Here is a 22946-nt window from a genome sequence, read left to right as displayed (position 1 = left end):
CGCCAAAGAAAATAGTTCCAGACGAATCAAACATATTAACCGTTGCGCATCTTTGAACAGAGACGTTTGCCTCAAAAGTATAACTAAATTGAATTGTTGATTTATTAAAAAAAAAATCACTTTTTGTTTCTTACTTAACATGTCGATGTTAACTGCAGAAAAACTCACTGAATTGTTGATTTATTTAAAAAAAATCACTTGTTGTTACTTACTTAACATGTCAATGTTAACTGCAGAAAAACTCACTTAATTGTTGATTAATTAAAAAAAATCACTTGTTGTTACTTAACAAGTCGATGTTAACTTCAGAAAAACTCACTGAAAATAACCGCCGACACGAACCATATCTGTGCCGCAAAGTTAGACTGCGCAGTGATACAAAGAAGGAAAAGTCCCAGCGCTAATGGACTCACGACCAGAACTACTTCTCTAGAATTTACTAAAACAATCTCACAAAAAAATCTCGCATAATTTATTTTCCTCCTGATCCTCAAGCCTCTGTTTCCAGGCTAGTAGTTACGCAGGCTCTGGTGAGTCTAGAATAATTTTAAGAAACTAAATATAGTCTAATAAAATCTAATTTCCCTCATTTGAAGAAATTAGCTAAAAACACCAGCAAAACAAAATGGCTACTACTTTGAATCCATGACTTATTTTACAAGCTTGTTTTGTTTTTAGATTTTCTGACTCGACATACTGAAAATTCAATAGTCTGACCTAAAAATCAGTCCCAAGTCATGTAGTCCCATTGGAGATATTTTTATTATAATTTACATATTTACCTGTTTGGATTAAAAGGTAAGGAAAACACATTTTAAGAAATGTAAAACTAAAAGGAGATTGCTCTCAAATAGAGATGAACATATCTAAACATATTAATCCAAAATAATTACTTGCCAAATAAAACTTTAGTAACCTTTTATTCCGGTATCCAAGAATCAATTATATGTTCAACTGTGCAAGAAGACAAAAACAGACATGACACACTTTGCAAATGCAATTCAAACTTTATTTTGGTTAGAGGGGAATGTTTGTGCAACACGTTCCTGAAAAAATGTGTATCTGGAATGACAGTCTTTCGGTTAAACAAAACAGGTGCGCACTGCTACCATTCAAGTGACATTTTGTTCTTTGGTGGAACAAGATGAGACACACTCAACTCCGAGTCCTAACACACACTCCTGTGGTCCAAAACTGCCATTGTGTTGTTTTGGGAAGGGGGGTGCGGGGGAGGGGGGTAATGGGGGCAGGAGTGCATGTGCTCCAAAAGACAAAGAACTTTCAAAGAGCATTCCTTCGAATGTTTCAAGGACACTAGGGAGTTCTGCAGCGTAGCTCTCGCCACCTAAACTAGTGATTCAGCAGCAACTATTCACATCCGAACAGATCTTGCACCTGCAGCAGCACACAGTGTTCTTTATTTTTGAACAATATCAGTAGTTTTTAAAAGTAGCTCGGTCCCCCCTGTTCGTGAGCAGTGCACGACTTCCACAGAATGTGCACTAGGGCCGGTCCATTTTTCCATCCCAACGGTCACATACACACGGTCCACATCAGCCCAGAGGAGGCACTTCACATAGAGATAGTAACTATTAAAAGAGCAACCTGACTTTGTACTCTTGAGCTGTAACAAAGCATGAAAAGAGGATTGAAAGAAATACAAGAAGTCCAAGCTTTACAATGACATGGTTGACAGGCAAATGGAATAAATTATTATTACGTCTCAACCTATTAACGATATTGCATTGCAAAAAAAGGCGGAATATAAATTAGATCTGAACTCTATCCTCACAACATTTAAAAGAAACAACTTTTTTGTAGTTGCGGTAAAATAGCAGCTTCATGGGCAACGTATCCGAATGTGAAAGCTTAAACTAGGCCTGCTGTTATTGAAAAACATTAGCCTTGGCGCAAACCTTTTAGTCCAGCTAATGTGTTCGCCCATTACAGGAAAGGACTGGAACAGGTTTTTCTGCAATGGTGAACAGAGCAAATAAAGATACTAGTGTGGAAAACATAACATGATGTGGTGTGAATGCAACAACTGTTACAGCCCAGTACTATACACATTGCTAAATACAAAAACAAAACCTTTAAGGAGTTTGCTAGTTCGCTCACCCGATTCATGGTTTCACAAAAACTAATTTAGCTAAATATCATTAATTTGTATTCTACACCATGCCTATTGTCAAGGACAGTTCAAGGATCAAATATTTAAGGCTTCTGAGGGGCAAACAGGGAGGTTATGATACTGGGTGTCATGGCTTCACCCATCTGCTCATCTGCAGTTGCTCCACCAAAGACTGACATTACCCATACTCCACTGCCAGATGGCCTGCCCTGATAAAGGTAGAGAGACTCTTTTGACATACAAAAGTCGAGGGAGAATGTGAGAAGAGGCACAGGTAGACCTGAGAAAGAGAGAAACTCTCCATGGTATAGCATGCAATGGATCAATTATCGAATTCACAGAACAACTCAACTTTAAATGCATCCAATGCTTATGTCATTTCCCGTCAAAAAGACCCAGACTGTCACCAGTGGTGCATTTCAGCTATTTTAGATAAGACCGACATGACACATCAAGTGCCTAAGGTGGGTGGAAAATGCAGTGGCAGGCTTCAGCTGACACAACAGCGTGTGACGGAGAAGGAAGTGATCCCGCCAGGAAAGAGCGATATGGTGTTAATGATGGAGCAAAAGCAGGGAGCCAATCTGCCCCGACACACAGCATTCACATTGGCTAATCACACCTCTCAGTTACAGTAACACAGCAGTGAAGCCACAGGCTAGCCCGTGGTGCTCATTTATATTGCGCTTACATCAACACACTTCCGTCATCCAATTACGGCCAAGGACGTCTTTCCTTTAATGATGAACTAACGAACAAGTGGATGATGACACTCTTCCCAAAGGTAGCTTTGGGTCGGCTGCCAAACATCGGTCCTGTAGTGATTCGAGGCCTGCCGTTACCATCTTTTCCAATTGAATTCAAGTAGTAACAATTAAGTTGAAAGACAAAATAAAACCCCTAAGCTATGCAATTAGGGCACAGCACAAGTCCCAAAATAATTTCAGTCTACAGCAGTCTTCATTTAAACTGAAATCTAATAGGATACACAAGAAAAAAAAATTAGAGTAAAAGGATAGTGCATTAGCTGACACTTCAAGGGAAGGATAAACATTGTACACAATGTGGCATGACTCAGCCCTAGTGTAACATTTCCATCTAAGACTTTAACCTGATTCGTGTTCAACAGTCTGGAAAAGAAACAGTCTTGTCATATGTGCATATCCCAGTATCAGTTTGCACTTTCATATCGATTCAGAATTAGTTACAAAAAGCACAATATGTAAACATTGAGAGGAACAAAAATAAAATTAACCTCTATACATTGTGTAAGCTGTTAGCTTCGATGGAACAGCCAAATATTTCAGTATCATGGCACCCCTTAAATGTCTTCATTGTGTTAGTACTTCAAATCTCAAGTAGGCTTAAATTACATACAGATGGCATTTGCTGAGAATTTCTTCCCAGCTTTTTAAATAATGGACATTTGCGAATCAAAAAGATAAAGTGAAGATATGCGTGTTGTGTGGTACATTTTTCATTTACATAATACAGGCCAGATAGGAATGGAAAAAACAGTGCTGATCTCATAAACTGAAGCTGTTTTGGCTGTTTTTTAGAAAGAAAAAATTATTAAAATAAACTAAAATAAATACATGCCTACAGTGTTTTCCAAAATCTACTTATTAAAAAAAAATCCAAGTGGCACATGGGGGTTTAACTTTGTGGTATCCACGTAGATCATTGTACAGGAAACATTCAGTAGATTACTTGCAAGGGAAGGGGGGGAATTTTTTCCTTGCACTCAGACTAACACTGACTAGTGTCAACTGGCCACAGCTCATCTGTACCCTGGGTGGTGGATGTGCACATTTCTACTTTCACCTGAATCTGTGGCCCTGCTCACGGAGGCTCTGTGCATCTTTGCCATTGTGCCAGGATTCTGTGCTCGGAAGCAGGGCGCCTGGAAGTCGCCACCCATATACTCCATGGTCTGTATCAGGTTTGTCTGGCTGGAAATGGCTGCCCCGGTCCTATACTGTGCTCCGGGGGTGCAGTCTATGGAGGCCCCTGAGAGGCCCCCGTGGAACGGGCCCACCAGGTCTTGAGACCCTGAGCTATCACTGTTTGGCGTGGGCAGGATGTTGTTCCAGGGTGGTTGCATGTAGTGGCTGTTACTGTAACTCATGGGCATCCCGCTGACCGGAGGAGATGGAGTTGGTTTATCAGTAGAGGACTTCAAGTTGAAGGGCTGTGACATGCACACCTCCTGCGGGTAGCCCATATTCTTAGTGAGAAATCCTGGTCCAACTAGTCCGTCTCTGGGGAGATTCTTGCCCTGGTGAGCCGCTCCCTCCGGAAGGTGCTGAAGGTGCGCCAACTGGTGTTGCCCCCAAGTGCCCTGCTGCCGTTGTTGCTGGGATTGCTGCTGCTGCTTCATATCACTGTGGTAAAGAGGCATCCTGTTCATGGCAGCGATGTTGGGCAGTGCCAGAGTGGGAGCAGGACCACCTTTGTCAGAGTTACCAAAGACGCAAGAAGGCGGAGGACCCACACTGGGATGGGTGCACACCCGAGAGCTTGCATTGATGAGTTGGTTGCGGCTGATGGGACTGGGGTTGGCGATCTGTCCTTCGCACATGGAGGTAGAGCCCATGCCAGCCCGAGCCTGGCAGAACTGGTTGATCTGATTGACGATGCTGCTCAGGTCACTAGGCCGGTTCTGGTGTAAGCTAGCAGCCATGGACAGCGGGATGGTTGAGGTAGACACAGTCACATTGGGAGGGGCGTCGGCATCGGGCAGCTTGTGTGGCATCTGTAAGCCTGCCAGGGGGGGCTGTAAGATGCTGGGGGCCGGAGGGCCAGCGCAAGAAGCCTGTGGCATGGGCTGGGATTGAGAGAAACCCTGGGAGTGCTGCAGGTTCACCGACTGTGCCATATCAGGCAGATGCCGGAGTCCTTGCGGACCAGGCAATTGTGGCTGCTGCTGCATGAGAGTCTGTTGGTGGTTTAGGGCGTGGTGCGGTACTGGCGGTTGGTGAGACTGGCTCTGATGTAAAGCCTCCTGGTGGGCCAGGCTCTGCTGTGGTCGTAAACTGCTCTTCTGCTGCAAGGTCTGAGAATGAGCGAGACTCTTCTGGCCTAAAGGAGTCTGAAGGTGTGGAACAGTGTGAGGAACATTTAAAGTGCTGGGATTGGCGTAAAGCCCACTGTGTGGGTTCATGATGAGCTTAGGGAGAAACCGGGCTCGGCCGCCTTCGATGTCCTTGAGGATCCCTTTGACGGGGACTTTGACGATGGCCAAGAGGCCCGTCCGGGTGTTGACCTGAGGTGGGTAAGGGCTGTAGCGCTGGCTGGAGGTGTCAAGACCGTTGACAGTACGGCGAATATGCTTCCTCTGAGGTACTTTCACACTATTGGGGAAGATTTTTATTGTCAGTGGATTATTGGCAACTTTCTTAGCATAGGCATCCAATTCCGCTGGGGTAGGATAGTGTGCTGATCTCATCCTCTGTGTAGTGTCCCCTGTGAGCAAGAGAAGGCCAAACGTGAAGGGTAATGTGAGAAATGTGGTGCTCATATGATAGCAACTGCTTATCAGGCCTCTGACAGAGCAGGGTCAAGAGGCAGAGCATGAGTTTCACTAACAAAGGGATAAACTAGGTCAAACGTACATGCAGTCTAATCAGAACAAAGCTCATTTAGGTTAATGACTGCTTACATTTCTGGAGTCCAGTGTTCATCTGCGTATGCGAGAGAAGCTGGAGAGAGGGGTTTGATACCGGCAGACAGGCCAGCATGTCACAATGAGACTAATGCAACATTGGACTCTTACTCCTCATCACACTGCAAAGGAAACAGTCACGTCAGGAACAAAAATGGATTCACAAAACTGGCTATTTTCTCCTCTGAGGGCATCATTAAAGAGATCCAATTTTGTGTGTAGATGTAGGTTTAAATGGAACACACGGTACAATGGGACTTAATGAGAGTAATAAATTATTACGAGGAAATTTCTATTAGTGGCGGTTTGCTGCAACAAAGCAGCAGCAGCAATACTCAAAATGTCTTCGATTAAAAGACCTACAGACTGAAAATCAGCACACAGTGAATATCCCAGCAAGCTAAGTAAGTGATATTGAGTAGAGCATGCTAGTCAACAAATGACATGATTTACAGCTGGTCACAAGAAAATGGCAATCACAGAAGTGTACAAAGGCCCTACCCTTGCTAATTCACCTGAACATCCATCAAACACTGTAGCTATAGATCTCTGTAATTGCCTCACTGTAGCCTTTTATTTAAATATCATGCATTCAAGCATGACCTTTTTAAATAGCTCTCTGAAACAGCTGGTGTCAGGACCCATGGTGCACACCCTGCAGTTTGAGTGTCAGGAGTGCGATGCAAACGTCTGCCTGGCAGGTGCCCAGGGGCACGGCAGGGGATGCGGCAACACGACCACAGGCCACTTGCTCCCAGCTGACTCCTCCAATCTGAGATTTGCAGGTGTCAGAAAGTGCAGTCGAGACAGAGCCTGACATGTCCTGAGCTCCCAACCCCCAGCTATTTTCATCAGAGAGCTGCTTTAACTTTACACTGTTTAAAGCTGAGTCTCACAATGCCTAAAACATAATAGATTTGTTTAGAATCAGAGATGATGACCCATGCACGTCCTGTTACATCATCCCCAAAATGGACCACTGGTCTGAGGACATTGTTTATTTAGGTGGTGCTCTACAAGACAAAAAAAAAGAAAAAGAAAAGAAAGAAAACCTTTGAACCGAGTTCAATATCTAAACGAGCTCTTACAAGCAAATACTGTACAGCCAAGCAGGATTTTTGGCTTACATTTAAGCTGACACACATTTACGGTCCTAATTAAAAACAACAGGAGCTTTGGAAGAGTTGAGCTACATTGTGAAATATAAAAACACAATTAGCTAAGCCTAAAACCAAAGCACTTTGAGTTTAAAGTGCAATTTGTGGTTGCCATTTCATCCACCCTATAATAAACCTTCTAGTTACCAAACTCTGCTTAGCCACAAGCTACATGCATTACAATTATCCCAGATCAACACAGAGACACTTACACAATTTAGGGTCACTGTAGCACACATCTGTCCTTGTATATAAGGTATCCGGCTGGCTGAAGGGTTGTCGTGCTCATTTAATGCCAAGCAAACTACCAACCAATCTAAACCTGATCAGAGTGAGATCTCAACCTGTCTTGGTCCCTCTGTCGCTACACTTGCTACAACATCTAGCATATAGCCTGTGTCTTCTTTGTGCGAGCCACTGCCCGGCTTTCATCTCACAGCTTCTTAAAACCGCATTAAAACGAACAGATGGGAGGTGTCGAAAGCGAAACTTACTCTCTGTTTTCGGGATGAGACGTGCGATTATTTAAAAGAGCATTTTGCTAGGTTATTCGCCACCTGTGCTCTGCTTGTGTGGGATAAAGCGCTTGTCTAGTCACTGCTGCCCAGTGCCCACTGCCGCAGCCTGTATCCGCGCATGCGCAGTAAGCGTTTCCCACGTGTCTTCCTCGTTGAGGTCTGGGAGACGCGAAGGTAATTTGGGCACAACGCGCCACCTACTGAATTGGAATTACACTAGGGCACATTTTTACCCTGAGTATTATATTATATTATATTATATTATATTATATTATATTATATTATATTATATTATATTATATTATATTATATTATATTATATTATATAAAGAAAACAATGCCTAATTTTAAGACTTCTTAAGTTTTTTGTTGTTGTTATCATGTAACCTGATTCCTAATTCAATATTTTACTGTATTATATTAAAATATTCTGTAATACAAGCATTTTTGATTTTATTATTTCATGTCACAATGCAATTGTAATAAAGAAATAAATAAACAAACCTAAATAGTCTGATAATATATATATTTTTTATATATATATATATATATTTTTTTTTTCTTTTCTTTTTTTTTTTCATATATATATATTATATTTTACTCCTTCGAGACTGTTGGAAGATCATTTCAGGTGACTACCTCTTGAAGCTCATCAAGAGAATGCCAAGAGTGTGCAAAGCAGTAATCAAAGCAAAAGGTGGCTACTTTGAAGAACCTAGAATATGACATATTTTCAGTTGTTTCACACTTTTTTGTTATGTATATAATTCCACATGTGTTAATTCATAGTTTTGATGCCTTCCGTGTGAATCTACAATTTTCATAGTCATGAAAATAAAGAAAACTCTTTGAATGAGAAGGTGTGTCCAAACTTTTGGTCTGTACTGTAAATATATATATATATATATATATATATATATATATATATATATATATATATATATATACACACACACATATATATATATATATATATATATATATATATATATATATTAAGGGTCTTAAAATAGGCTTTTTAAAACAATTTATATATATATATATAAATATCATAATTGTCATGGTTTATCATTTATATATCTCTAAAAAATAAATATAAAGGTCTTTTTCAACATCTGACACCATCAGTGCACCATAGTACCACAATAGTAAGTCTTTCTTTATCAATTATAAAATGTATAAATGCATAAAATCTACCCCTGATGCCACTAAAATAAAATAAAAAATAAAAAGTGCATGGCGACAGAATGGGAATACACATTTAAAAGCTAATAAAACATAATATCACATAAAATAGATTATATCCATGCAGCTCATCATTTAAAGCACGTACTGTGGAGACATGAATGCAGTCAGCATTTACAGTAATCATGACAACACAGAGTCTGTGTCTCGAAACCTAGTGTGCTGCCTACCTAGACAGCATGTTTGGGCCATCACAGACTAAGGTTCGAATGCTCAAAGGTGCTGTCTAGTTAGGGCACTCGCTAGGTTTGACAAACACAGACAAAACACTGTCACGCACCACCCTTCTTCCTTCCTGGGATGGGTAGAGTCGCCTGTGTGGACAAACATTTATTCTCTCACTAGGGCCGAGATTTGTTCATTTTACGAGTCAAAAATCTGCTAAATAAACGCTTTGTTTAATAGATAGGAATAGACACGAAAGGATTATTGTTTGGGATTAAACGCAAGTATGGGTTGCTGCCTGACTGTTGGACCAAACGAAGCGCTCGTTGTGTCAGGTATCGTCATGTGTTTTACTACAGCTTATTAAATCGGGAATTTATCATTTGTATGCAATTATTGCAGTCATTCGTTAATGAAGTGTGCATATCAGTGTTTGTTTTCGCAAGTACTATGAATTATATGGTGAATAATATCATCCAGTCGTGCATTAGCTAGCTAACGTTACAGCTGCTACGTTAGCTCAGCTCATCATCGACTGTTTTAAACTATTTTAACTCTAGTCGTTTTATATTATATATTTCCCAAACTAATGATAAATTCGAGCGTTTTCAATTGTGAAACTCAATTTTTGCTATTCATTTTCCTTCTGTACCTTATTATGTTTGCTAGGCGCATCCCGTTACGCTTTAACCGTGATTTAATATTCCATATCCCTTTACATTAATTCATAACTAATTATACTTTAATATGATTTATATTCTCGAAACGGCCACTTTGATACTTAATAGTGATAAGTTTTGGCTACATTGTGCTGAATTTATGCAGATTTCTTAAAAAAAAAAATGAAAAAAGCGCTGTTTTAAGAAATGGCAACGTAAAATACAGTGTTTTTAATCATTTACCATAGCTATATAAACAAAAATGATTTTACAATTTTTTGCTATAGTGATGGTATCAGATAATAATACCATGGTATCAGGGCCGCTGCTGGCCAAAAGGGTGGCCTAAGCAGGATTGTATTTTTGTGCCCCCCCCCCCCCACTTCCTCAAATATGATGAAAAAAAACTACTATAGGGGTGAGAATAGAACTTTAATCAAATAAAAAAGTAAATGAATAAATTGTATTATTTACAAATTACAATTGTAGCTCTCAACATTTACCTATGACTATAACTTTATTATGACTCTTAATTTATTTTATAGTCTAAAGCATTCAGGAAATTGAGCAGTTTTACTATGATAAAACCATGGTTTATTTTTGTAAGGGTTGTGATATGCACATTTTTTTGTTGAAGAAATTATAAAGGCTGTGTCATCTATAGCAAAAATGTGGCCAAAAATGAAAGATTAAGTGAATATTTGAATTAAATGTTTGGTCAGTAGCCTAAACAAGGATTTGATCGTCCTGTAAGTGTAACAGCAGCAATTACATGACATTTGGCTCTCTTTGCAGGTATTTTTAATAACATGTACATAAATTGTTTATTTTGTATTTGCCTACATTATGTATTTTAACAGTGTTATTATTAACTAATCATTATTGCCTCATAGTTTTTTTTTTTTATATAATGCATTTTAAGTCATTTTAAAGGCTATTGATGGCTTTGGTCTGTTTGTATAGCAATAACAACAACAACAACAACAACAAAATTACAGTATATTAATGCTTCTTTTTAAATTATTATTTGAAGTAACAAAACCATGGTTAATTTGCAGTTACCATGGCTACAAGAACGATGCTTTGTGGTGTTATTGTTAAAACCATGTGTAATTTTCGTAAGGGAACCTTAAAAAAAAAAAAACTTTCACAGGAATGTTCCTGAAAATGATAAACGGGCCTCGTTTTTACCTAAATGATTTATAATTTATTTTAATATGTATGAGGTGTGCATTGTAGCTGACACCTAAATGAACACATTACGATTGTTTTATGACTGCAAGTCTTTCTCCTCAAATGCTACTGAGCTTCAAATTTGTGTTTGAGCCCATGTGAAACAGTAGCATAATTTACATATGATTTACAGTTTATTTTAATAAAAATCAAACATTCAATTCAATTGTGCATTATAGCTGACACCTAGATGAACAATTACTGTTGTTTTTATGACAGGAAGTCATTCTCCTCAAATGGTTACTGATGTTAGAAAAGTGTATACCAATATCGCATGTAACTTTAGAGACGGTCCCTAAATTTGAGACTCTCGAACGTCCAACTTCAAGCCAACTTTATGCCTTGCAATTTTGCATGGACATATTTTGGTTGCACTTTATTTTACAGTACGTGTACTTACATGTACTTATAGTGTACTTACAGTGCATTTATCTTAGAAAGTTCATGGGGAAGGGTTAGGTTATAGTTAAGTTATAGTTATTGTAATTACTATAATAAGTACATACTATGTACATGAGGAACAGGACTGTAAAATAAAGTGCTACCCATATTTTTTGCCTTTAGTACTATGGTCTTGTAGTAAAAGTACTGCCTATTACCATGTGGTACCATTTTAATGCCATAGTACAGGGGTTTGTAATCTTTTATGTTATGTATAAAGACCACATTTATATTGTGAAAAAAATAAGATTATAAATATGCCTCAATTATAATTTTCTATTTATTCTATTCAAATTATTTATTCATTTAGTTCCTTAAATATTATTTTATATAAAAAAAAAAGCTGTTTTGTCTTTCCACAGACCGTATGGCACAAAAAAATTAAGAAATTTCCCAAAGTAAAACCATTTAAAAGAAACTTGAATTAATATAAACTTAAAGTTCAATTTGTTGCCAAAGCGAAATGTCTTATTTTCATTTAGTTTAACTTAAAAAAATTAAGTTTAACCAAAATAACTAATACTTAAACTGAAATAAATGTCATTTTTTAATTAAAACTGTATAGACATATTTTGAAATAATAATAATAAAAAAATGAAACAAAAAACACAACGAAATAACTAAAAACTTTCAAATTAAATAAAAAAAAATTACAAAGGGCATCTTTCATAGCATCCTCTAGTTCATTCAGAGTATGAATCACCAATGAACTCAGTTCACACAGATCCTGTCCTTGTCTTTAGAGATCATCACTGTAATCACAAGTGTTTTGTCTCTTCTAGGTGCCTGTTGTGGGTCAGATGCAAAGACGTATGTGGTGGGAGGCTGGGCGTGGGCATGGTGGCTTATATCAGACACACAGAGGTAATGCCAGGCAAATAAATGAGGATCGCATTCCACTGTTCAGTGCAGTAAATGTAGTCAAAGTTCAATATAACAACACACAGACCATGTTTAGCTGTAACTGTAATGCCTGACCTTAGAAAACTAAAAGGCACACCTGGTCAGGTGTGTTTGTCAAACCAGTTTGGCTGTATAGAGGCCTTCAGAGAGTGCTTTTAAAGATCATATACAGTACATCTGTCGTTTGGATACTGATGTGGTACCATTTCTCTTGACTTCAATCAGCTGAATTAGTTGATTTATGAGCTGATCTGATGCGTTTCTATCAAGTGTTTGCTTCATGCTTTCCCGTGAACATTTCTCTGATAGCATACTGGACTTCCTGTCAGGAGCTGCTGTTGTCTTTGGCACTCCTGTCCCCATTTCATGAATTCTGCGATGCTAACAAGCATTGGAATATCAGGCTTTTCTTGTCTTAGGCATTGTTTAAAGGTTGTGGTTAACTTTTGATATTCCCCCCCCCCCAGAATTACACTAGAGATTATGACACTACAGCCTAAGTGTGAAGACGTGGAGACAGCAGAGGGAGTCGCTATTACAGTGACAGGATGTGCTCAAGTAAACAGATCATTTACTGTTGTTTTATTACACTTATTCTTATATTTCCACCATTACTGCAGTCATTATTGAAGCTTGTTATCAGTACATAGTTTTTTCGGGTCTTGAAAGTATACACTATCGATCAAATGTTTGTTGTCAGTAAGATTTTTATTTATTTGTTATTTTTTGGAAAACAAATGACTACTTTTATTGAGAAAGGATGCATTAAATTGATTAAAAGTGACAGTAAATACAATAATAACGTTAAAGAAGATTTGTATTTAAAATACATGCTGTTTTTTAACTTTGTATTCATAAAAAAATCCTGAACAAAAAAATGTATCACATTAGCACAAATATATTAATCAGTACAACTGTTCGTCATTGATTTTGTTGTGCGTTTTTTTTATCATTTTCATTAGTTTAAATTGTTTAAAAATGAATGTCTATGTATGCTCCTGTCTTGTGTTTTTGTCAGGTCAAGGTTATGACTGACCAAGACTTGCTGGCGGTTGCCTGTGAGCAGTTTCTGGGGAAGTCTGTCATGGAAATCAAGGCTGTGGTTCTGCAAACCCTAGAAGGACATTTGCGTTCTATCTTAGGTTAATAGTTTACTAACAATTACAGTAACCTCATTAAAAAACAATGCTGACGAGTGTGAGTGTATGAAGCTGATGTTCTGTTGCTGTTCTCATGACAGGTACTTTGACAGTGGAGCAGATCTACCAGGACAGAGATGAGTTTGCTCGGCTGGTGAGGGAGGTGGCAGCTCCTGATGTGGGCCGGATGGGCATTGAGATCCTCAGCTTCACTATAAAAGTAAGATATGTCTGTTTCTTAATGCAAAATCAATCTGATGGACAAGGTGAGTCCTGTCTCAGTTGTAGACTTCAGTGACATCTTGAAACAGTATACATGTAGAATAAAAATTAAATTAAGGAAACCAAATTGATTCTTATATAATAATACTAAAGTACTATTATAGCATTTATTAATAGTTGAATTATCTTTTATTTTTATATTTTCAGTTCATTTCCATTTTAATCTTTATCTTTTTACGTTTACATTTGTTTTATTTATTTTCAGTTCGTTTTAATGAAATCAATTAATTCGAGTAAGTAAATTACATTTAGTAAAGTAAAATTGTTAGTAAAAGTAACTGTTATGTGCTTGTCATTTTCTGTGTTTTGAGATTTAGTCATTTTAAAACTTTAACTTAAACTTGATTTCACTTCATTAACAACTTTTAATTTTCATTTACTAATTTTCAGTATTTTCCTATTTTATTTTACTTCAGCTTTATTTCAGTTAATGAAAACTTTTTCACATCATCTAATTTTAAGGCATAATCAATTATTATAATTAAAACTATAATAAATAATCATTAAAATGTACTAATAATATATATATGTATATTGACACTTGTTTTTTCTTAACAGGATGTCTATGATAAACTGGACTACCTGAGCTCTCTTGGAAAAACACAGACAGCGGCTGTACAAAGGGACGCGGACATCGGAGTGGCTGAGGCAGAGAGGGATGCTGGGATTAGAGTAAGGGGCTTCTGGCTTCACTGTCTTTATTACTAATGCATTATCCATTAGATGTGTGGCATTCATTAGCTTCTGTTTTCTCCCACCTCCCTGATCAGGAAGCTGAGTGCAAGAAAGAAATGATGGATGTGAAGTTCTTGGCGGACACTAGAATGGCCGACTCCAAACGAGAGCTGGAGCTGCAGAAAGCTGCTTTCAATCAGGAAGTGAACACTAAGGTTGGATTAAATTTCATTTCAATGCAGGGTCATCATCTTAAATCACTGTCATCTTGTTAGCTGGTCAGATGTGATCTTATATATTGATATTTATCAGTCTCAGATAAGAGTGATAGTAATCATGTGATATTTGTCTCTCTTGTACACAGAAAGCTGAGTCTCAGCTTGCCTATGAACTACAGGCAGCTAAAGAGCAGCAGAAGATCAGATTGGAGGAGATTGAAATCGAGGTTGTTCAGAGGAAAAAACAGATCTCCATCGAGGAGAAAGAGATTGAGAGGACAGAGAAGGAGCTGATTGCGACGGTCAAGCGTCCTGCTGAAGCAGAGGCTTACAAGATGCAGCAACTAGCTGAAGGACAAAAGTGAGTGTGACCTCTGAATACATTTTGTACATCTGTCTGTCTTTATGTCAGTTTTATTTTAATACAATATAATGATGTTTTATTATTGTTTTGTGTATGTTTTATTGTATTTAATAATAAAACAGTTAAAAGTAATAAAATTAAATAAATCATTTAATAAAAAAATAAAAAATAAATCAGACAAATAGACATTATAAATAATATATAAAATAAAATATATATAGTAAACTAAATATATAATTATTTTATATATATATATATATATATATATATATATATATATATATATATATATATATATAAATATATATGGTCTGCCCCCTAATAGTTGACTAACCTTTAGTTGACGAGAAGAGACTTGGTCGACCAAAAATTTGTTAGTCGCTCAGTCGCAGAAAAAACTAAAAATGCACATGAAGTGGTGAGGTCACGCAGTCCATGATGCACAGAACGCTAACGGCTGGATTTTGTGATAATATAGTACATCCGAACACTCACGATTTTTAATCGTCGATGATAAATTTTTTTATAGACATTCATCTACCTCAGATGGCTTATCATCTGAAATATGTAAGTAGTAGCAACTTTACATGGCTGCTTAATCTAATGTTAACCTAGAAAATGTGCTCTATTCAAGTGTCTGTGCAGAGTGTGAAAGCTGAACAGTAGCTCACTGCAGGATAGATGGAGGCGCCGGTGCTCTCACTTGCTCTTAAAATACTCCGTCATTTTGATCATAGGGATAAGAGTAGTACATCTTTCGAATCTGTAAAGCCTCCTATAGGGCTGCACGATATTGGGGAAAAATGACATTGCGATATTTTATTTTTCTACGATATATATTGCGATATGAAATCTAATCAAATTTTTTCTTACAAACAAAAATGGGGTGAGCACACTTACATTCTCATTTTAAATGATTTAAACATCGACACCATCGTGTCAATTGATTAATATGCACGAGGGAGAGAGAGCAAGACAGCGCTCGTGTTGTTTGAAGACGGTGAGCGTCTCTCGCGCTCTCTCTCTCGCGGTCTCTCTCACGCGCTCTCTCTCTCTCTCCCTCTCGCGTGCGCTCTCTCTCGCTCTCTCTCGTGCGCGCGCGCTCTCTCTCTCGCTCTCTCTCTCTCTGCCCTGTTAAACTGACAGGACTTAAAAACACATGCAAATGATAAACTTTCACTCTATGATGGTTAAGGTGTGCAATTAATCCGCGAATCACATTCGTCAAGGGCCGGGGAGCAGCTGGCCCGTACAGTTAATGAATAATGGATCAACTACGACATCCTGCGATGTGACTATCGTAGATTCGTACATCGCGATATCGATGCTTAAACGACACATCGTGCAGCCCTAGCCTCCACATTTATTTGTGTGTTCTCACTATAGTGACAAAACATTGCGCTTTTGTAAAATAATGAAAGCAAACGAAACAATTCAAATCTGAAAATAATTCTCAAATTATGAAATTTTCCGCATGAGGCTGATTTTGCTCATGATTAAGTTGGTCATGTAATTTTCGCCGTGTTGACCAACAATAGCCTGCTTGGTTTGAAAGTGACTTCATTGTGAGTAGGTTTTTTTTTTTTTTTTTTTTTTTGAGGTGAAATACGACCTCAGCATGTTGTTGTGTGACTGTGATAAAGTGCTTTGCTAACTGATGGATTATTACACAGATGTGGAACAGATGTTGCATCAAACCCAAATAGGATGTGTTATTAAAGGGATACTCCACCCCAAAATGGAAATTTTGTCATTAATAACTTTCCCCTATGCCATTCTAAACCCGTAAAAGCTTTGTTTGTCCTCGGAACACAATTTAAGATATTTTGAATGAAAACCAGGAGGCTTGTGACTGTCCCATAGACTGTCAAGTAAATTACACTGTCAAGGTCCAGGAAAGTATGAAAAGCATCGTCAGAATAGTCCATCTGCCATCAGTGGTTGAACCGTAACGTTATGAACCGTAGTGCCATTTTGCAAAATATGAGCTGACCGCAAGTAGCGTACACTCTTCTGTGTGTATTCATCTTGGGGTGGAGTATCCATTTAATCATATATTAATTATGTATTTTAGAAACTGATCTTTGACACACACCAAGATGAATTGTGCTATTTTCGTGACACTGAACAGGTTGAAGAAAGTGCTGATTGCTCAGGCCGAGTCAGAGAAGATCAGGAAGATCGGAGAGGCAGAGGCCATCTCTATCTCATCTGTGGGGAAGGCTGAGGCCGAGAGTATGAGGCTGAAGGCAGAGGCCTACCAGCAGTACGGAGAGGCCGCCAAGACTGCGCTTGTCCTAGAAGCGCTGCCCAAGGTGAATTAACTTTTCTCCTATGTTGTTTCCATGATTGAGGTCGCCACTGGAATTGTACATGGTCACTAGGAGTACTGTAGGATGGGCCTGGTTTTCATATTTTGATTTTCTAATGTCCATCACCTACAGATTGCTGGAAAGGTAGCGGCTCCTCTGGCCAGGACCAATGAGATTGTTATTCTGAGTGGGGATGGAAGCCGTGTGACCGGAGAAGTGAACCGCCTCCTCGCCGAACTGCCCGTGTCTATTAATGCACTCACGGGTGTGGACCTGTCCAAGGTGAGACGCCTGGGTGTGAAGTTAATCAAGAAACAAAACCATGAAGTTAATCAGGCCTTAAAGACAAAATGGTGTGGAATTTTTTTGACAAAGTGTTCAGTCAAAATATACATTAAAATGCACAATAATAAATCAATAATTGAATATTGATTTATTAATAATTGATTAAAATTTACAAGTCGTGGCCTAGTGGTTAGAGAGTTTGACTCCTAACCCTAGGGTTGTGGGTTCGAGTCTCGGGCCAGCAATACCATGACTTGGGTGCCCTTGAGCAAGGCACCGAACCCCCAACTGCTCCCCGGGTGCCGCAGCATAAATCGCTGCCCACAGCTCTGGGTGTGTGTTCACAGTGTGTGTTCACTGCTGTGTGTGTGCACTTCGGATGGGTTAAATGGAGAGCACGAATTCTGAGTATGGGTCACCATACTTGGCTGAATGTCACGTCACTCACTCATTAAATGTCACTTATTTGGACTACATAAATAATAAAACAAAACGCTTAACACTAAAATCACTAATTTTAAACTGCCACAATTGAATTTAGGCATCACAACATTATAATGTACAGTATGAAAAATTTATAATTATTTTAAGATTATACTATTAGAATAACATTTTTATTAAATTATTAGTGTTTTTTAAGACTTTAAGTGAATGTTAGACGATGGCAATATAAAATAAATGTAAAAATAAAGCAAATCAGTGTGCATAATTGAATATCTACAACCCGAATTCCGGAAAAGTTGGGACGTTTTTTAAATTTTAATAAAATGAAAACTAAAAGACTTTCAAATCACATGAGCCAATATTTTATTCACAATAGAACATAGATAACATAGCAAATGTTTAAACTGAGAAAGTTTACAATTTTATGCACAAAATGAGCTCATTTCAATTTTGATTTCTGCTACAGGTCTCAAAATAGTTGGGACGGGGCACGTTTACCATGGTGTAGCATCTCCTTTTCTTTTCAAAACAGTTTGAAGACGTCTGGGCATTGAGGCTATGAGTTGCTGGAGTTTTGCTGTTGGAATTTGGTCCCATTCTTGCCTTATATAGATTTCCAGCTGCTGAAGAGTTCGTGGTCGTCTTTGACGTATTTTTCGTTTAATGATGCGCCAAATGTTCTCTATAGGTGAAAGATCTGGACTGCAGGCAGGCCAGGTTAGCACCCGGACTCTTCTACGAAGCCATGCTGTTGTTATAGCTGCAGTATGTGGTTTTGCATTGTCCTGCTGAAATAAACAAGGCCTTCCCTGAAATAGACGTTGTTTGGAGGGAAGCATATGTTGCTCTAAAACCTTTATATACCTTTCAGCATTCACAGAGCCTTCCAAAACATGCAAGCTACCCATACCGTATGCACTTATGCATCCCCATACCATCAGAGATGCTGGCTTTTGAACTGAACGCTGATAACATGCTGGAAGGTCTCCCTCCTCTTTAGCCCGGAGGACACGGCGTCCGTGATTTCCAACAAGAATGTCAAATTTGGACTCGTCTGACCATAAAACACTATTCCACTTTGAAATAGTCCATTTTAAATGAGCCTTGGCCCACAGGACACGACGACGCTTCTGGACCATGTTCACATATGGCTTCCTTTTTGCATGATAGAGCTTTAGTTGGCATCTGCTGATGGCACGGCGGATTGTGTTTACCGACAGTGGTTTCTGAAAGTATTCCTGGGCCCATTTAGTAATGTCATTGACACAATCATGCCGATGAGTGATGCAGTGTCGTCTGAGAGCCTGAAGACCACGGGCATCCAATAAAGGTCTCCGGCCTTGTCCCTTACGCACAGAGATTTCTCCAGTTTCTCTGAATCTTTTGATGATGTTATGCACTGTAGATGATGAGATTTGCAAAGCCTTTGCAATTTGACGTTGAGGAACATTGTTTTTAAAGTTTTCCACAATTTTTTTACGCAGTCTTTCACAGATTGGAGAGCCTCTGCCCATCTTTACTTCTGAGAGACTCTGCTTCTCTAAGACAAAGCTTTTATAGCTAATCATGTTACAGACCTGATATCAATTAACTAGATGTTGTCCCAGCTGAATCTTTTCAAAACTGCTTGCTTTTTTAGCCATTTGTTGCCCCCGTGCCAACTTTTTTGAGACCTGTAGCAGGCATTAAATTTTAAATGAGCTAATTAAGTGGATAAAAGTGTAAAATTTCTCAGTTTAAACATTTGCTACGTTATCTATGTTCTATTGTAAATAAAATATTGGCTCATGTGATTTGAAACTCCTTTAGTTTTCATTTTATTAAAATTTAAAAAACGTCCCAACTTTTCCGGAATTCGGGTTGTAAGATAATATTGTTTTTTACCTTTGGATATAAGGGTCTGCTAAATGAATTAATAAATATCCATTATCAGCTGAATTATATTTAAAGGGGTCACGAACTGAGAAGTCTAAATTCCCTTGAACTTTTGACATATGAGAGGTCATTGTACTGTAAAAACATTCTGCAAGCTTTCTCAATAGTCTAAAAACAGCTTCTATTGAAGCCAATCTGCCAAAATGATAGCTTGTGGAATGTGCCAATTTATGATGTAATAGTGTGGCTAAACCCCGCCTCCGCAGATGAAGTTGAACGCCTGCTTCTACATCACTGCCTGTTTAGCCCCGCCCACCATTTTGAGCATTAAAAAACGAGAGAGGCAAACGCAGGTCTCCGCTGAAATCAAACGATAAAGATGCTCCAAAGATAACAAGACGCTGTGAAGTGCCAAGTTGTAGAAAAACACAATCTTTGCATCACCTTCCTTTTGATCCCGACTTTAGGAAAGAGTGGATGAACTATTTTTTCTAAGATCGCGTCAGTAAGAACTCATTCTTTGTACACTTCATTTCACCGCAGATTCGTTTACAAACAAGGCATAATTTGATGCAGGATTTTCAGAAAGACTGAAATTAAAAGACCATGTTGTGTGGCTATATTGGCTCTGACAGTAATGTCTCGCAACATGTATTTTGATGTAAAAAATCTTGATAACATTATAAGTGGACCTCAGAGCAGTACAAAATAAAAAAAGCTGTTCATGACCCCTTTAATAGCAATCAATACTGATCAAATTTTGTAATAAATATATAAATAAACACAAATAAAAAAATCTCTACGATTATATATTTTGCAAATCAGGCTAAAAAATGCAGTTCCATTCCTACAGCTGCCATATAGCATATTTTTATATGATATGCCACATTTAATAATTATCTTCTTGATGTGTCTACTTTTACAGATGCCTCTGTTGCAGAAGATGACAGGTGCTCAAGCATGAAGTCAATCAGTTGCGTCTCCTTCATGATGTGTTGTATGCACTCACAGAAACTGCCTTTAGAAGATTTTAATTAAAAAACAAAACAAAAACAAGTAGATTTTGATACCTCTGGTGCCTTAATCTATCATAGGACCAGAATTTCTGCATGCACTGCTGCTCCCACATTCTGCAGTTCACTTTATTTTTCAATCATCGTGCATCACATACGTCAGAGACCATCAGGACAACCACTAATGATTTTTGTTTTGTTTTGTTATATATTTTTGTAGTGTCATCATTCAAAACTCAGCCTATCACACTTTATTCTTTACTATTTTATACACTTTATTTTCATCTCTACACTACTCAGACACTTTAACACTCAATGGTGAGTCAGCTTTAGATTACAATCAAATCTTTTTATCTATCCAAAGTCAAGTGTCACTTAGGTTAAGTCATATTTCTAACTAAAACGAGGCGACTTTACCTTTCAGATCCTACCATGATTTCTAACATTCAGGAAATCTGCCACTGATGTATGGTTGCGAGTAGCAGTCAGTATACTAAGCTCTTGGGCAAAACCATTGCCTTACGGGTAAAAATCAGTGTCATCTTCGATAGAATCAAGCCAAGTGCTCCTCTTCTGTTTAAATGTTGCTGACACATAAACAAACATGGCCTTCAGAAACCGATCCATCTTCTGAATGACCGTGCAAGTCACCTGAGCTCAACAATAGTTCAGATCACTTTTTTGCCAGTAGATTTTGATTGTATGTGTGCTTTGTTTTGTTTATGTTATTGGAGATATATCATTGGCTGTTAGCAAACTCATGTCTGGACATCCAACCAATCCGATGCTTTTGATATAGTTTCATGACAACAGAGTTGAGCCATTTTTAAAACAGTTTTGTATAGTTGTATGACATCTATTCCTAACAAAATCTTTCTACATATTAACACGAGTTACATGAGATTAATTTAAAAATCACCCTTTATGCACATTAACATTCTGTTCTGTAGTGGTTAATCTAGATTGTGTATTCTTTTGTCACTGTGAAAGTTATATTACCTCGTTTTCCTCATTCGGTTCATAGCGAGTAGGGTTTGACATGTTTGTACATTTATTCTATTGGGTTCAGTAGTGCTGTGAAGGGGCAAAGTCACTTTTCCTTTTTTATTTGTCAAACTCTAGTTTTTATGTTTGATTAATTCAGAACTATTAAAGCCATGTCATGACAAGTTTAGAGCATCGTAGACTAGTTATGTGCTTTTGTATGCAATGTACTATACTGTGTATTGGACAAACATTATAGGAACTCTAGAATTGTATGGCAGGATAAAGCTCAGATGCGCTGTTCTTTAGTGGGACAAAAGATACACGAATTAACCCCAAATATGCCATTGACGATGTTGGGATTATTTGGTAGTTTTATACATACTCTTTACACAGAATTAACTGAGCATGTTTATGGTGCATGTATTTCCAAATGTAATAAATGTAATGTGATCCTGTTTATCTCGATGTTCTTTCATTCTATTAAAGTGCTCATATAAACTGTGTCCAATTTTTGTAAGTAATGTCTCCTGATCTCTCCGAAATATGAATTACTGAAGTCACGGATCACTTACCGTGCAAAGGTTGTTTGTTACGAAACACTGACACCGAGTGGTTAAGATGTGCAGTGCAGGATAAAAGACTATCTGAAATCACTACTGGTGTTTTATATAAATACTCTTTCTCAGCTGTATTTCAGAGCACGAAAGAGAAGGGATCAAACAGAGGGTGAATCTGGCTTCTAAACATGACCAATAACACAGTGAGCGCTCGTGCACCCAGACAGAACTCTTCTTTTCCAGTGGCTTTCTGTGTAAACACGCTAGATGAACCTCTGTCTCGACTCTGCAGCGTCTGGAGCATGACAAGGCACTGTAAAAACGCCAGGCTCACGTTCAAACCTTATAACCCTTGTGCTGTGCTGAAATTACCTAATCGAATTACAACCCGATTTCCGGAAAAGTTGGGACGTTTTTTAAATTTTAATAAAATGAAAACTAAAGGAATTTCAAATCACATGAGCCAATATTTTATTCACAATAATAATAATAATAATAAATTTTATTTGTAACGCACTTTACATCAATTCAATGACCTCAAAGTGCTACAATGCACATAAAACAACAAACTATATACTATAAACTTTAAAATTAGCGTAAAAAGAAAACAAAGACATAAAAATAGCACTTTTAGCCATAGGCTTTTCTAAAAAGATGGGTTTTAAGTCCTTTTTTAAAA

General features: G+C 38.0%; 3 protein-coding genes across 4 annotated transcripts in view; 1 reads left to right on the top strand and 2 right to left on the bottom strand.

Moving 5' to 3' along the window:
- The window catches only part of LOC132122873 (glyoxalase domain-containing protein 4-like), a 176993-nt gene that overhangs the window by 111790 nt on the left and 42257 nt on the right, over window positions 1–22946 (bottom strand). The window lies entirely within an intron of this gene.
- On the bottom strand, window positions 988–7640 carry LOC132122859 (protein FAM222B-like). Of its 2 annotated transcripts, none has more exons than XM_059533346.1 (3): window positions 7447–7640; window positions 5793–5917; window positions 988–5596 (listed from the first exon to the last, which is right to left on the bottom strand). In XM_059533346.1, the coding sequence occupies exons 2-3, from the start codon at window positions 5869–5871 to the stop codon at window positions 3912–3914; spliced, it is 1764 nt and encodes a 587-aa protein (XP_059389329.1). In that variant the 5' UTR covers window positions 5872–5917; window positions 7447–7640; the 3' UTR covers window positions 988–3911. The 2 variants fall into 2 exon arrangements, with proteins under 2 accessions (XP_059389329.1, XP_059389330.1); XM_059533347.1 differs by lacking the exon at window positions 7447–7640 and adding an exon at window positions 7165–7426.
- On the top strand, window positions 8984–22213 carry LOC132122872 (flotillin-2). Its single transcript, XM_059533363.1, has 11 exons — window positions 8984–9215; window positions 11996–12077; window positions 12584–12674; window positions 13135–13258; window positions 13357–13475; window positions 14096–14209; window positions 14308–14427; window positions 14577–14791; window positions 16926–17109; window positions 17239–17388; window positions 20636–22213. Exons 1-11 carry the CDS (start codon window positions 9167–9169, stop codon window positions 20672–20674), a joined length of 1287 nt encoding a protein of 428 aa, XP_059389346.1. The 5' UTR covers window positions 8984–9166; the 3' UTR covers window positions 20675–22213.

Source organism: Carassius carassius, chromosome 41, assembly GCF_963082965.1.
Source record: "Carassius carassius chromosome 41, fCarCar2.1, whole genome shotgun sequence".
In the NCBI taxonomy this organism is placed as follows: domain Eukaryota; kingdom Metazoa; phylum Chordata; class Actinopteri; order Cypriniformes; family Cyprinidae; genus Carassius; species Carassius carassius.
The sequence above is the reverse complement of the archived record's forward strand: the minus strand, read 5'-3'. Positions and strand labels throughout refer to the sequence as shown.